General features: G+C 38.1%; 1 protein-coding gene across 2 annotated transcripts in view; it reads left to right on the top strand.

The window, feature by feature from the left end:
- The window catches only part of EGLN3 (egl-9 family hypoxia inducible factor 3), a 38,422-nt gene extending 24,094 nt beyond the window's left edge, over positions 1 to 14,328 (top strand). For both annotated transcript variants that reach the window (XM_014052330.2, XM_014052331.2), the window contains exons 2-5: positions 4,847 to 4,966; positions 9,188 to 9,324; positions 10,644 to 10,717; positions 11,531 to 14,328. In XM_014052330.2, coding sequence (XP_013907805.2) covers positions 4,847 to 4,966; positions 9,188 to 9,324; positions 10,644 to 10,717; positions 11,531 to 11,568 — 369 coding nt within the window. In that variant the 3' untranslated portion in view covers positions 11,569 to 14,328. The remainder of the gene's footprint in view (positions 1 to 4,846; positions 4,967 to 9,187; positions 9,325 to 10,643; positions 10,718 to 11,530) is intronic.
- The last annotated feature ends 1,495 nt before the right edge of the window (positions 14,329 to 15,823 follow it).

Below are 15,823 nucleotides of genomic sequence, written 5' to 3'. Positions count from 1 at the left end.
CTGGGCTGAGACTCACCTTTCCATGCGAGCAGAGCACATCGCGGGCACAGACAACATCATGGCAGATTGGCTGAGCTGATCACAGGTAGATGAGGCCGAGTGGGAACTCCATGCAACCCACTTCAGAGAGCTGACCAGATGGTTCGGAGTCCCCGTTGTCAACCTCGGGGTTGAGAGGGATGCCTTGAGATGTTGCTGGCCGCAGGGCCTTCTTTATGCCTTCCCTCCGTTTCCCCTGATCCTGCAGGTCATTAGGAAACTGTTGGAGGAGAGGGTGGAGTTAATCCTCCTAGTGCCTCACTGGCTGTGTCACCTACGGTTCGCGGATCTCCTGTCTCTGTCCTGTCTCCTGCCGCTCGCCCATGGAGGATCCCCTCTCCAACATGTCTCTCTTCCAAGGGGCCATGTCACATCCGGACCCACAGTGGATCAAGTTGACTGCATGGAGGTTGAGTGGCATTCAATGATGACTAAGGGCTTGTCACCAGATGTCATTCGGACGATCCAAGCAGCCAGGAGACCGGCTACCATTCGTATCTATGACTACACTTGGAAGGCTTTTTGTACTTGGTGCCAGCCCAAGAAGATAACTCCCCTCTAAGCTCAGACGTGCCACATTCTTCAATTTCTGCAGAACAGGTTGGCAGCCGGGTTGGCGCCCAACACCCTCAGTTGCCAGGTCGCCTTGACAGGTCTCTGACCTCCGAACCGGTCATTCGACAGTTTCTGAAAGGCACTACTAACCTGCATCCACTCACTGTGCATTGCTACCCTTCTTGGGACCTGCCTCTTGTTCTTCAGGCACTCACCCAGGCTCCGTTCGAGCCACTGCGAGCCACCTCCCTACTCTTCATGTTGCAGAAAGTCTTATTTTTGGTGGCAATTACTTCAGCCCACCAGATCTCACAGTTAGCAGGTCTTTCCATGTGACAGGATCTGTGCACCTTCCATGCGGACAGAGTGATTCTCAGGGTGGATCCAGCATTCGCACCTAAGGTGAACTCCATCTTTCATTGCTCTCAGGACTTGGTGTTTCCCAACTTGGTGCTTCCCAATACCCACGAGTAGCCCCTCCCATATCACACAGAGAAAACTATCGTTCAGGTAAGGACCAACATTCCTTTCTAAGTCTGAAATTTAGTCCCAGACATTATGAAGTGGGAAAATTTGAAGCATCTGAAAGCCTGAAGAGCTACTTAAGGACTTTACTCATGCTCTGTTTCCTAATCTTTGAAGAAAAACTTCCCATCTGAACATAAAAATGTTCTACACATGAAATGTATACTTTCACCAAGTATAGTTCAGTGTAAAAATGAGAGCAAAAAGGAGTACTGAAATAATATTAATTTCCTTAAACCTCCTTAAATTTGGATGGAGGTTTAAAGAAGAGAATTTTTCTGGATCTGCTAGGACTTATAGAAAGAAGATTATCAAACTTAGAGCTGGAATAATTCCAGCACAGATGAGGCTAGCCTCCATGTAGAAAACTGGCTGTTGATGGTGACAGGGCTCGAGATGCATACTTGACAGAGTCAAGCATAGCATCAGCAGAGAACTGGGTTGCGGACATGATCTTAGTGATATCCTGCAGAAGGGGTTCATCAGACGCCGGGATACGGTCCAGTAATTGGCGCAACCATAGGACCGTGGCACGATTGAAATAGGAAGTCGCTGCTGCCCACTTAATGGCCCACGCAGAGGCTTGGAAATTCTTACGTAAGGTAAGCTCTGCCCGCCTACTCTCAGGCTTAAGCTTATCAGCAGCATCGCCCAACACTATGGTCGAGGAGGTTGCCAGTGCCACCACAGGCGCATCCACAGTGGGGACCTGAAGAGCCTGTGCAAAGGCCTGATCTATATTATAGAAATGACGGTCGTTACTCCCTGGATTGGGGAACACCGACGGCTGCACCCACTGCTTCTTCATTCTAATGATCACTGAAGGATTTTAGATTTCTTATTCCTGCTTTAATAATTATACTACACCAGCTCCATTCAGCCTTCTAAGCTGCAGATAGATTGCATGCATCATTTTCCGAAAGAACAAAAGTTCACATATTCTAGGAGGGCCAATCCCTGCCTTAAAACAGGTAGCTCTTATTTATAGGTTACCTTTCTGATTTAACATTTGCCCAAGTTGCATATTGCATCCAAATCTTAACCCGCACACATGTTTACAGTTGGTGGTGAGGATAGAAGAAAAATGACTTGAAGCCTTGTCCTTCAATAAATATTTTGATCAGTAAAAATTTACAGAGCCAAATATTTATTAATTTGGGAAAATGCACAAGGGCATGTGGTAAATGGTGGATTGGAGTTCTTGTGAGGAAAAAAAAGATGTGAAGCAGATGAACAATTGGATTTGTAATCTTTCTTTCCATTTTTAACTTCTAAGAGCTGTTAATTCTCTCTGCTTTCCATGAAAAAGGGCACTCTTTAATTTTAAGTCTAGGTTTCTGAAATGGGTATGACAGATGATTTGCTGAAGTAATTTTTTGTTTTGTCTTTCTTTGCGATGTAAAATGGTCTTTGGTGGTAATTAACAAAATATTTTTTAAAACACCTAACTAGTACTCTGTTAGGATTTTCTTTGGAAGGGGGAAGGAAGAACGAGATCTTCCCTAGTTTGTTGCCCTACAGCGATGTAGCAGTTCAGTTTTAGTAATTCCGAGCCATTGTGAGTGATGATTTCTTTTACTGTCCCACCAAATATATATTTTTTTCATAGCCTTGTCATCAGACTGTGGTTTTATGCTGTAATGCCATTTGTCTCTAAAAGAAAAATGAGTTGAGGAATATGCTGCTGTGACTACTAAAATCTGCCTCCTCAGGCCATAGAGCTTTGGGTTCCATTAAATGGTAATGGTTGTGATTACTATAATCAGGAATGGCAGCCTTAGGCCTCTGACATGGTTCTAGTTGTCTTAAAAAAACCAGAATAAATGAGTATGTACTGCGAAGAGCCCGTTTCCTCCATAACCAGTACTAAATATGCTTTCGCTCAAATCTGTAGCAGTCCCTTATGATTCTTAAGGAGGGTAGCTTCATCTTTGTCTTCTGATTAATTCCACGAAATGAGGATGGTTTTATGAGCAGGCATAAAAATATTAAAAGAAGAAATTACTTCTGAAACATGGATGGCTAATTCTGGGATTCAAGCCTTGACAGGGGGGGTCCTCTTGTCCATAGCATTGACAAGAAATGAAACATCTGTGCACAATATTTAAGTTTCACTTTCATCAAGGCATTAGATACAAACATCCTGAGAGGTGGAAAATGGATTTTATTAATTTAATGGAAATATAGCAGAGGTGGGTTGTTGCCTGTTCATCCCGGATCTGGCAAACCGGTAGTAGCCACAGCGGGAGGCTCCGCCCACCTGGACAGATGCTTCTGTGCATGCGCAGAAGTGGCGCAAGTGGGAGCGCATAAAGGAGTGCACCTGAACGGGTAGTAAAAAAATTGGCAACCCACCACTGGAATATAGAGGAGAAAGCCTGAATTACGGTACCTGAAAAAAGTGGTATTCACACTTTTCTACAAACTTAAGCATACTTCTTTAAAGCATGTGTTTTCCTGTACTGGTTCAGTGAAATGAAAGCTTTATTGCTTGCTGTTTACCATTCATTTTGACTAAGCTTGATCAGCAAAGTTTCCTAGTACTGGCTTCCCTGTTCAACTCATTTCCAAAAGTGTAGGAACTGACTAGGGTTACAATTACAGGATTTGTAATACCAAGACATTTCAAAGGTACCCAGTTGAGGCAGGGCACTTTAGTGAGATACAATCTTTTCTGCAAAATAATTTAAATCTGAAATAAATGTAAAAATGTCCAGGAAAGATAACTAGTGTAGCAAAGGCTATTCCATTCAGATTCAAAACCACATTTGTAAAGATGCTCATGTTTTGTGGTAGAGGGAAGATATACTACATATATTTCTCAGTTATGTCCAGTAGGAATGGAATGAACCTTAAGATCATGTTCCAACATGTGCCCTTATGTCATATCTTAATTGTTTCATTTCAGACTTGTGGTGGACAACTATTCTTAAATAGTTGCTAAGCTGCCAGGTGAGCAGCCATGTACATTGATCAAATAAGTTAGTAAAATAAAGCAAAAATAAAGCTGCATTTTAAAAATTATTCAGAGCCTCCACAATTTCTTTACTGATTGTTAATATCAGCTTCTAACTTCCAATCTGCATTTGCTAAGGAATCAGATCAAAGAAAATTTAATATCCTCTTCATTGGAGCATTCCTCCTTAATACAATAATAAGACAATAGCAGAGTTGGACAGGACCTTCGAGGTCTTCTAGTCCAAACCCCTGCCTAGGCAGTAAACCCTATACTGTTTCAGACAAATGGCTATCCAACATCTGCTTAAAGACTTCCAGTGTTGGGGCATTCACGACTTCTGGAGGCAAGCTGTTCCACTGATTAATTGTTCTAACTGTCAGGAAATTTCTCCTCAATTCTAAGTTGCTTCTTTCCTTGATTAGTTTCCACCCATTGCTTCTTGTTCTACCCTCAGGTACCTTGGAGAATAGTTTGACTCCCTCTTCTTTGTGGCAATCCCTGAGATATTGGAACACTGCTATCATGTCTTCCCTAGGAGAAAAAAAAAGCACTGTTAAAAGCTGTTCTGTAGGAGAAGAATTACTTTGAAGAATATAATATGTCTGACTAAACTTAACAGCACCTACAACTGTTCAGTTCTAAGACAGACAGTTTAAAATTGTATTTTGATTTGCATCTGAAAAGCTAACACAGAAAAATTTAAAATTGCCAAACTAGTAGGAAAAAAATACTAAGCATCTTTCTTTCTATTTTTATATCACCTTCCAGGCTATGGTAGCTTGCTATCCTGGGAATGGAACTGGCTATGTGCGTCATGTGGACAATCCCAATGGAGATGGTCGATGTATCACCTGCATTTATTACCTGAACAAGAACTGGGATTCAAAGGTATGTAACTCCTCACATGTTGTTGAGATGCAGACTCAAAAGGAACCTACTCCAGAAACAGTGCTTCTCCACATAGCTGTTTTCTTGCTCTTCCATTTTTTATGAACTACCATGAAATTTCTGAATACAATAGCGCCATTGCTTCTGGGTAGCTGAGATGTGAAGATAAATCCATTTCATGGTTGCATTATTTTTTAATTTCAATTGGATAGACAGCTTATTGAAGATGGGAGCAGCTTAGGATTTTTGAGCCGTTGGCGTGACTGTCACTATTTAAAGATACAGGTAACAAAGGATTTAGTTTGATGAAAACAAATGGGTGCCTGTAAAGGAATGAATGGATTCTGACAACTGAGGTAGTTGAACTGAAGATTGGCAGGTTCAGCTGTGGCCGTCATTTGTTTTTGTCCCATGTAAAGCTGCCTTTGAAAAAGGATATTTGTTTGATTTTGCCCTACGTACAGTATAAGATCATGAAAACTTCTCTGTCTGTTTGCCATGCCTTGGCCTCATAAAATGCCTTGTGTTTGCTAACACATGTGTGGGGGAGCTTAGAGGCTGTTTGCTGTGATATATTTAAAGAAAAGCAAGTTGACATTCTGCCTTAAGGTTTGCTAACTGTCAAAAGCTTCGGTTTTCAGCTACTCAAAGCCCTGAATCTAGAAGATTGCCCACTTCAAACCATGTCCAATTCTTGTGGATGCCTAGGAACACTTGAGCATTATTTTTCATTATGACACTGAGATCCGTAGACTTTTCTCAGAGTGGAAAATAAAAACAATTCTTTCCTCTAAAAATACCCCAAAATGAATAGACAACATAGGAACAATTCTTATCATATGGAGGCATCCAAATAGTAAAGAAAATTATTTATATGTTTTAAAACTCTGTACATTAATGCCAATGTAATAACTATGCTGGAAGAACTCTTTAACTGCAGCCCTCTGATGAATATGTATTTGATGGTAAGCCAATGCTTACTTGTCATAAAAGACCACAGATGCCACCTGGATAAGAAAGATGTAAAATTGATTATAATAATAATCTAGCTGCAAACCTCACTGTCAACATGGCATGCATAGAGTTCTGTTACAGTAGTGTTCTATTAGATCTGGACTTCTGGGTGAAGGCTATGGCACACTAGACATCTCCAAGGGAGTGAAGACTCTGTTACAGTGCTGCCTGTGGCCAGTTAACTAGTCCAGGCTAATGGAGCCTCTCCAGATAAGGAATGACCTAGAGATTGTCCACATGCACTTCTCTGGAGAAGTCCATAGGATTTTAAGATCCTTGTGGTCAACTCATGAGTTGAGCGGCTGGGAGTGTGGCACGACAAAACCACGGTCCACTAAAGCACACCCGATTAAAGCGCGTCGCTGACGTCATCAGCAGCGCGACAACAACGACTGCGGAGAAAAAAGGGCGCTTTAAAAAGCGCTTTTAAAGCAAGCCGATTCACGTTAAGGTAAGGGTTAGGTTTAGGGTTAAGGGTTAGGGTTAGGTTAAGGGTTAGGTTTAGGGTTAGGTTAAGGGTTAGGTTTAGGGTTAGGGTTAGGTTTGGGGGGGTTAGGGTTAGGGTTAGGGTTAGGGTTAGGGTTAGGGTTTTAGCTTTACCGCTCACAGCGTGCTTTTTTCATCGCGCTGTGATGACGTCAGGTACGCGGTTTCATCGAGCGCACTTTAGTCGACCGTGGTTTGTGGTGGAACCGCTGGGAGAGAGTAATCTAGCTCATAGCCACAGTGGAGCCTTTAAGGATCCTGGGTTTGACCGAAACCCCACTTTCTTAAATACATTTGGATAAAATGATGTGAAAGTTAAAGAAACATTTTTGGAACAGCAGGAGAAAAAAAGAAACACTCAGTGAGGCATCCTTCATTCTGGATTAAGAAAAAGAAAGGAGCAAAATAATAGTCTAGGAGTTTGATCATAGCAGCAAACATAATATCGGCATCTCAAAACTTAACAAGATTTTGATCTGATAAAGTTTTAAATAGAAAAGGGAGACAGTTAAATTTGAAATTTTGTTATTTTGCCAAAAATAATTTTGGCATAATCTGAAATAAACATGGTAACGATACCAGGTTTAAGATTCCCCTCAACCACTGAAACTATGACTTGAAATATGACATTCTCTCTCAGTCAACATTACAGACAAGATAATAACAATGATTACTTGTTGATTGTGCAGCATCCTTGGATACTGCTTTCCACCAACACTAAAAGGTATCAGGAATCTTAGAGCTTTTTATTTAAAAAGAAGATAAATGGCTAAGTAAAGTGTTCTCTGAAGAATTGTCAAGGGATTCTGCACATTTTTAATTGCTGTAACAAATTAAATGTTTACATTTAAATAAATTGGAACACACAGTTTTATATGAAGTCAGATATGGTGCCTACTTCTGAAAAGACAGAACAAAATACTAATTCCCAGATCCCTCTTTGGTGTTATTACCATGCGATTAAGAAATCAGATAAGGGTTTGAAGTCCATCCCAGCAGAAAGTACAACTTTCTTTTTCTATTTCTTTAAATATTTTGCATATACTGTATGTACGTATGTACGTATGTACGTATGTACGTATACATATACATATACATATACATATACATATACATATACATATACATATATACATATATACATATATACATATATATATATATATATATACACATACATACATACATACATACATACATACATACATACATACATACATACATACATACATACATACATATATATATATATATATATATATATATATATATATATATATATATGTTTAGTGTCACAACCCCTGGTAAGCCCCAATTATGGGAGGAAGCTAACTGCTTCCATCATCTGTCAATCGGCTCGTGACAAGAGTCCATCACGACAGAAACCCAATATTTTTAGTGTTGCCTTTGTTATATTTGTGTTTTATTTGCGCTGATAAATAAATAAAGGGAGACTAGTATAGATCTATTTCAAGCTAGCTTGAAATAGATCTATACTAGCTTGAAATAGATCTATACTAGTCTCCCTTTATTTATTTATCAGCACAAATAAAACACACACACACACACACACACACACATATATATTTAAAATCACAACCCCTGGTATGCCCAAATATGGGAGGAAGTTCACTACTTCCATTCTCTGTCCATCGGCTTGTCACAAGAGACCAAGGTCTGTTGTGGAAAACCAGACAAAATCAGGGCCAGAAAGCCTTGAGAAAAGGAGTATTGTTTTCCCCCACCCACCTCATTAATACTTGATTCATTTTCAGATTTGTTCAATAAACACAAAGAACAAATTAATTTGGCTAAATAAAAAAGCAGTTTTAAAGAATTGTATTATCTCTATATTACTTTTTACTTGCTTTATGTTTAACAGCGATCATGCCCTTAAACATGATTTCCCTTTTTTTTTTAAAGTACATTCATTTACTTATATTTATTGGGATTCCAATAAATATAAGTATCAGCGGAAAGACGTGATCAGCGCTTCAAGCTAACCCATTTATTACCCATTAATATTCCCATTAATATTTCACAAATGATGAAACTGCCCCCTTTCCGGAAGGATGAGTTTAGGAAGCTGTGCTTCTCAGCTGGCAGAGGTACACCTAAATTGGTGCTAGATGTCTCCAGGCACATCAGTCAAAATGTCCACCTTTATAGTAGAACAAAGAGAATGTGGCAGGAGTTTAAACTATTATATCCAAAGACCCTTCAGGAACTGCAACCCAAATGGTACATACTTAGGTCAGCCCTGGGATTATGGGTTAATTATGTTCTTCCATTGAACGAAGATGAGAGGAAGGAGCCTCTATGGTTGTGGCAAATTTTTAATCATGAACCATGGTGGCGCAGTGGTTGCAGACTAGCTCAGTGCTCATACCAGAATTTCGATTCTGAGCATCTCAAGGTTGACTCAGCCTTCCATCCTTCTGAGGTCAGTAAAATGAGGACCCAGATTGTTGGGGGCAATATGCTGAAAACCACTTAGATAGGGTTGTAAAGCACTGTGAAGCGGTACATATAAGTCTTAAGTGCTATTGTTATTGCCATCAGCAGATGAGTTCTTCATCTTCCCCATTCATGTCCAGTGGGGTCCTCAGTAAATCTCTGGCTTATTTTTTTTAATGCACGTATATACAAAATAAGCTGTTTTAAGATCTGCTTATCCTGTCTAATCAAAAATGTTTTTCTTTTTTTTTTTTTCTGTTTAAGCTGCATGGGGGGATCCTACGAATATTCCCCGAAGGCAGGTCCTATGTAGCTGATGTTGAGCCCATCTTTGACAGATTACTTTTTTTCTGGTCAGACCGAAGAAACCCACATGAAGTGCAGCCTTCCTATGCAACAAGGTAAAGACCGTAGGTGTGGGTTTTAAAGATAATTACACAGGACAGCAGACTCTTGCTCAGTGAGAGATTGCATATATAGCTAGATGTACAATTCCAGCATTGTCAATAAAATGATTTCTGGTAGCAGATTCAGGAAGGATCTGTGAATCCAGTAGACTTCTGAAATACGAATTCTTAAACTTGCTGGATGAAAGGAACAATATTCTGGTTAAGTCATATAATTTTGGGAATTATATTGGAGAAAATCATCTATTATGTAGTAACACTTTTGATATGGAAGTGTGCTCTTTTATTCTTGCATTTTTCTAATCACTTCATTTAAAAGGAATTAATCACCTTTTTCATTTTTAACTCTGTATTAAATATCTACTGAATGGTATTTACTATGTATATATACATAGTATGCAGTTAAGAGCCAGTATGATATAGTGATTAAAGCTTCAGCCCAGGAATTCACAGTTCTAATCCAGCTTTCGGCACAAAGCCAAATTGTGTGAATTTGAGCCAGGCACTTTCTCTCAGCCCTAGGAAGAAGGCAATGGCAAACCACTTCCAAAAAACCTTGCCATGAAAGCTGCAGGGACTTGCCCAGGCAATTTCCAAGAATCAGACATGACTGAACAGAAAGAAAGAAGTATGCAGTTATGCAAATTAATGTTAATTTCTTGGCTCAATAGGCGTTTCTGCCCTCTAGTTCTGTGTGCCAGATATTCAGCCTCGTTTAAAGGACCTACCTATACACATGTGCAGGTACACACAAACCATTTGAGAGATTATTTCCCCCATCAATTCAGATAAACTTGGTAAAATTTTTGATAGGTATGTTTTGATCCATATTAGCAAATTGCAAGTAATGCCTTTCTTGGAATTCAGACATTTTTTCTCTTTGTCACAAGCACCCACAACCTCCAGCATTACTGCATCTGAACTGCTGATGTTTTCTCAGTCATTGTTCATACCCTGGGAAGAGAATGTATTAAGATCTTTGCCCATGTGCTTCTTTCTGCTGATGTCCCTTTTCATAATAAACATGTACCATAAGCAAGACATGGAATTTTAGGAGAATGTACAAATTTCACAACAGTTTCTCCCAAACTAATGCCCTCTAGTTTGGTTAGGCTTGCATTACTGGTTGGAACTAACGGAAGTTGCCTTTCCAGCACAGCTGAAGGTGCCAAAATGAAGAAAATAATTTAGTAACTATCTGACTGTCTTCATATTTGAAACTATTGCAACATAATAAATTGTATGCTCTGCGAGTTTCCAAAGATATAAAGAAACCTCAATGTAATGGACCATGGATTTTTCTCTCTTTGTAGGTATGCAATGACTGTATGGTATTTCGATGCAGAGGAAAGAGCAGAAGCCAAAAAGAAATTCAGGAATTTAGTTGGTATGAGAATTTATTTTTAACTCTCGTGAATTCCAAGAACACATTCTACTGTGTTCTGATGTCACAGAATTACTTACATAGAAAACACCTTGCCCAGTCCAGAAATTCAAGCTACACGTGGAAACAAGTTTCTGTAGGCTGTTCTATGCCTGTGTCAGGCCTAAATGACTGGGACTCAAATATTTATTTATTTTATTTAAGAAAATGTATGTAGCTACCCAGCTCAGTGATTCCTGGTGGCTTACAAAGATTTTAAAAAACCAGTATAAAAATAATAAATAGTAATAACCCCAGGCCCCTGGTGACAACAATCAATTCAATATCTCAGAGAATGCCTTTCATACCATTCTTCCTTTACTAAGAACTTCACAGGAAATTCTTCTCTACGTATCTTTGTTCAGAGAAATGCTACATGTGTACAAAAATAAATCCTTTCTGTGATGTCACTGAACAGAAGGGTATCTTCTCAAAGATGATAGAACTGACTCTTTTCAGTCTTAAATTAAAAATTCTCTTTGCTCAAGCATTCTGAAGAAAATTTGGAAGTGGAATTAAATGCACATTCTAAGCTTTACTTACAGTTAGATTTATTTTTCCTGATAGAAGGTTTTTTTTTGTGTGTGTTAAAGTTTCATGTTTCCACTATATTGTTTTTATAATTTTATGTGTACTATTCCACAACAAAAAATAGAAAAATGATCAAAGAGCATATGAAATGTTCATGCTGATTAACTTTGTGCAGGGGTTGTGCATGAATTTGTTTATTTCATTGTTGCGTGGCTATTTAACCATCTCTTCAATTATTCATTACAGATGCAGGAAAGACAGAAGCAGTTCTCGGTGAAGACTGAATAACAAATGACTTGATACAATTTTTGTATAATGATAATTTTCAGACTATTTGCAAGCAATAAGATCCAAAGATTACATGGTCTGTTTTTTTATGATTATCGGATATTCTTCAATGCACTATTTTTGACATTACCTAATGTTTGCATATTACCACGATGGTACTCATGACAGCTTCCAATCTCTTCTATTTGGCATAAGCATCCCACTTCTCTTCTTGCCTTTGAATTGAAGAATACCACCCGAATGAAGAATATCACCAAGTCTCATATAATATCAAGTTGAAGATGGCAATACTAGTAATAAAAATACTAAACATTTGAAACAATTGAGGAACCTGAGTCTATTTGCACTTTAGTTACATTTTCTGGTTCGGTGGAAAGGAAGTTTACGAAGGATCCTCACTGGCAGGTTGCAGATGAGCAACACAAGCAAGCCAAGATGCAAACCAGAACTGCACACTTGTCAGGAGCCAAATTCATTGTGTCAGTGCAGAGCATTTGATGGTGTGCCTCATCATTTTGCTTACAGACTATTATTGGCTTCTTTGGCCTGGCTCATTGCCAAATCGAAGTCTCCCACTTGCCATAAAATTGCCTGGATTTTATCCACATTGTTCAAGCCAAGCAACAGCAGTTCTATCACTTTGCCTTTTTAGAGCTCCCAAACAGAAGTGGTAGCCGTTGTGCACCTACCTGTAGTGTTCTTAAAACATAGTTCCTGCGTGAGGTAGCTCTGGGAATTATTTTTATTATCACTTAAAACTGTTTTGCAAAATAGCCAACCAGCCTCACCAGCTCCTGCCCGTTACAAACTTTGGGAAATGTTGATGGCAAGCTAAGAGCAAGTATGCCAAGAAATCATCTAATCAAATTTCATTTTCATTTTAATATTTTTCAACTGATCTTCCACTAGTCACATATTGCATGTGACAAAAACTGAATTCTGGCGATTGTTAAGATGGGCTTGATGACTAACTAGCTGTTGAAGAGACATAGAAAGCCATGTCCAACTGGCTCTTAACTGTTACACGGGAAGCATTTTCAGTGGCCACTGAAAATGACATGTAAACGGGCATTTGGTTGTGGTGAAAATTTCACATCTGTTATATAAATGGGGGCTAAGATTGTACAACTGAATTTTAGACCTAATCACTGTTGTTTTGGAACTCATAAGAAAGTGTGCTTTGAACTGTAAACTTACAACTCAGTCTTGAGATTTGAAATGCCAGCAAAATAAATAATGTGTTAGATGGGATACTCCAGTTGCTATACATATGCAGTGTCATATAGCATGAATCTTGGATGCACTATGAAAATATTTAAGATAAGATTCATAGATCTGTATTGTCAGCACGAGGTCAGGACATAGGTTGCTATCATGATGTACTGTATTGAGATTACAAATACAGATATAAAATGTGGTCCCAAATGTCACTTTGCTAGAGATAAATTCCTGCATTGAAGCTATGGGTTTTACAGAGAGAGATTATGAAGCACACACTTTCTTCGAATGTCACTTTTTCAAAGAAAAGAACCTCTAATGAATAAACTTAGTAGAAAATGCACTTAGACAAAAAACATTGTTTTCATCAAAATATGCAATGAATGAATGCAATTCAGTCCTTTGAAGTTAATTGCTCATTTCTCTGTAGTCTCTAGCAATGTTTTGAATATGGAGACTGCATTTGTTCTTCCATGTGTCCATACTTTCCTCCGGATTCCATTTTGATACTTCCTTTTCATTCCAAATAAAACTTTTTGGTTCGGTTTTGGCTATTATGGCTTTAAAAAGGATGTCTGACACAATATTTCCTTGTATTTTCTGGAGACATGGAAGTCATTTCCCCAAAATAAGAGCTACAGAATAAGGCTAATATATTCACGAATATTGCAGACTAAGCCCAAATCCAACTGAGAGTATTTTTTCAACAACACAGTATGTATAAAGCAATACAATATCTAACAAAATAGCAATTGTTTACTTCAGGAAACAAAGCTCTCCTGTCTGCATTTGATGTCTGAATTTTAAGGCACTCTATGATGATTCCTTTTCTTCTTAAATATTCCCTTGAATGTTCGTCTTTGATCACATAGTTTTATACATGGAGACTTTATGATGTGTTTTTCTTGTATAAAATATTTCAGGAAAAAAACGGTCAGCTTAAATTTGACTTGTGCAAAATAGACTTAAAAACTAATTGCTTTCATTTGTGCTAGGGAGTGATTTTCCCCCTCCCCTTTTTTGTGTAAAGAGCTCATCATTGGAAGGAAAATTGTGGCTATATACACAATTTTATAGGCATCCAAGTGAGATTTTACAAATCAAAAGACGATAGTATTTATTTAAAAAAAACATGGAAAGCGTCTGGTAGCATCTTAAAAATTGATAGGGATTATAGCTTGACGACAGTTGACTATAATATATTTTTGTTCCTTTTTGGCTACCGCAGACTACGATACCCAACCTTCTAGAAATCACCTGAAAGAGTAGCAGCCCAAGCGTGCTTATTTCTACTCTATGTCACAGCATTCAAGTCTCAAGTCTCAAGAACAGAAAAAGATGTTTGCTCCACAGCTACTCAGTACATCTTATTGGGAAGGGAACAGTTGAATCATGAAGTGGAAGGCAATCAGAGAAAATTCCTGGTCAGGAAATGGGTGATGCCTGCCTTGCCAGTTGCTAAGTCTATTCAACCATAACCTTAAAGCAGTGGTTCCCAAACTTGGCAACTTTAAGACTTGTGGACTTCAACTCCCAGAATTTTCCAGCCAGTTCATGATTGCCAAGTTTGGGAACCACTGCCTTAAAGGAATCCATCATTGTCTCAATGATGCATCCTTGAAGAGATATAGTAAAATATATAGGAATTCTGGGAATTTAGTACTTTGTTACTAGAAATAAGTAGGAATGCAGACTACTATGTCTGAAAAAACAAAGATCTGTTTGCCTAGGTCAGGAAACTTGCATAGCATTCTTCAGTTTCCTTTCATTTGGAAAAAAACTCTTTGATCCACAGTAGCTTCTTCAAAGGAAAGAAACCCACACACCTCATAACTCCACATTCTCTTTCAAGAAATAGGTGTTTGCATGTGACAAAATAAACCCATTTCTGATTTCCCCACAAGATTATTGCAATCAGGACTATTTTCTCATTCACCTAATTTTTTTAAAAAAAATATTTTTAGTATTGTTCTCAATTTGCTGTAGACATGTATAATGGAGGATTCCTTCATAGTGACTGCTTATCTCTTGAAAGAGAAGAAATTGGGTGACAGTTTCTGTGTAACATCCTTTATAAAAGGTATCAGGTTTTTTTTAATAGTTGGGGGGGAAAGTCTATCAATGATAGCTGAACCCTTCAACTGCCTAAGCAGTTTAGAACTTGAAAAGCTAGTGTGATCATCAATTGGCTGTGATTATAGTGTGGTAGTGAAATGTTATTACCTGTTTTATTACAATGTTTCATTGTTGTATTTATGCAGAATGATTAACTTCCAGATTATTGCAAAAACATTTATTTTAATGGTTCTGAGTGCATTTTCAATAAGTAGACTGTTAAGGAATTGTCATAGCGCAGTTCCAATGAAGTTATTGGATCATCAGGAAAAAATGTTGATTTGGCTATTTATAGTTTAAGGGCCAAAGGTACTTTTATTGCCTTTTTCTTGTCATGACTCAAAGCACCTCTTAGCCATTGGGCTTGAAAAGTGTGTTTGGGCAAAAGTGAAGAGTGAAATCATTTCATTTCATTTATAAATAAATAAACTACGATGACTATACAGTTTGGAGTCACATCGAGGGCTACTGTTCAATTCTACATTTCATGGAGTGGCAAGAGAATCCTTTTTGTGACAACAAAAAGCCGTCACATTGCACCCATTGTTAAGTTGTCAGGATTACAGCTTTCTAGGATTAGTTTAATAGTCAATTTAAATGCAATCCAACAATTATCACACCAGACTGAGTCCTGTACAAAGTCATTTAAAAAAAAACTATTTACTATAGAAAAAATTTGGGGGAAACAGTCCAAAATGATCAATTTCACCTTAATATGAAGAGTCCATTTGTATTTTTAAACCTAACACACATTTTAGAAATAACACAATGAAAAATATTTTATTTCTTCTGTGTTGCCTGTATTTTCGATAAGGTTAGAACTTGTGGAAAAACAACAAATTCAGAAATGTCATTTTTGAAAAAGTAATAATAATACTGTGTTCTATTCCTGCATGATTGCTTTTTGGTGTAACTGTT

This window comes from Thamnophis sirtalis, unplaced genomic scaffold (genome assembly GCF_051295495.1).
Source record: "Thamnophis sirtalis isolate CommonGarterSnake01/CBP01778 unplaced genomic scaffold, rThaSir2_p1.2 scaffold_1, whole genome shotgun sequence".
In the NCBI taxonomy this organism is placed as follows: domain Eukaryota; kingdom Metazoa; phylum Chordata; class Lepidosauria; order Squamata; family Natricidae; genus Thamnophis; species Thamnophis sirtalis.
The sequence above is the reverse complement of the archived record's forward strand: the minus strand, read 5'-3'. Positions and strand labels throughout refer to the sequence as shown.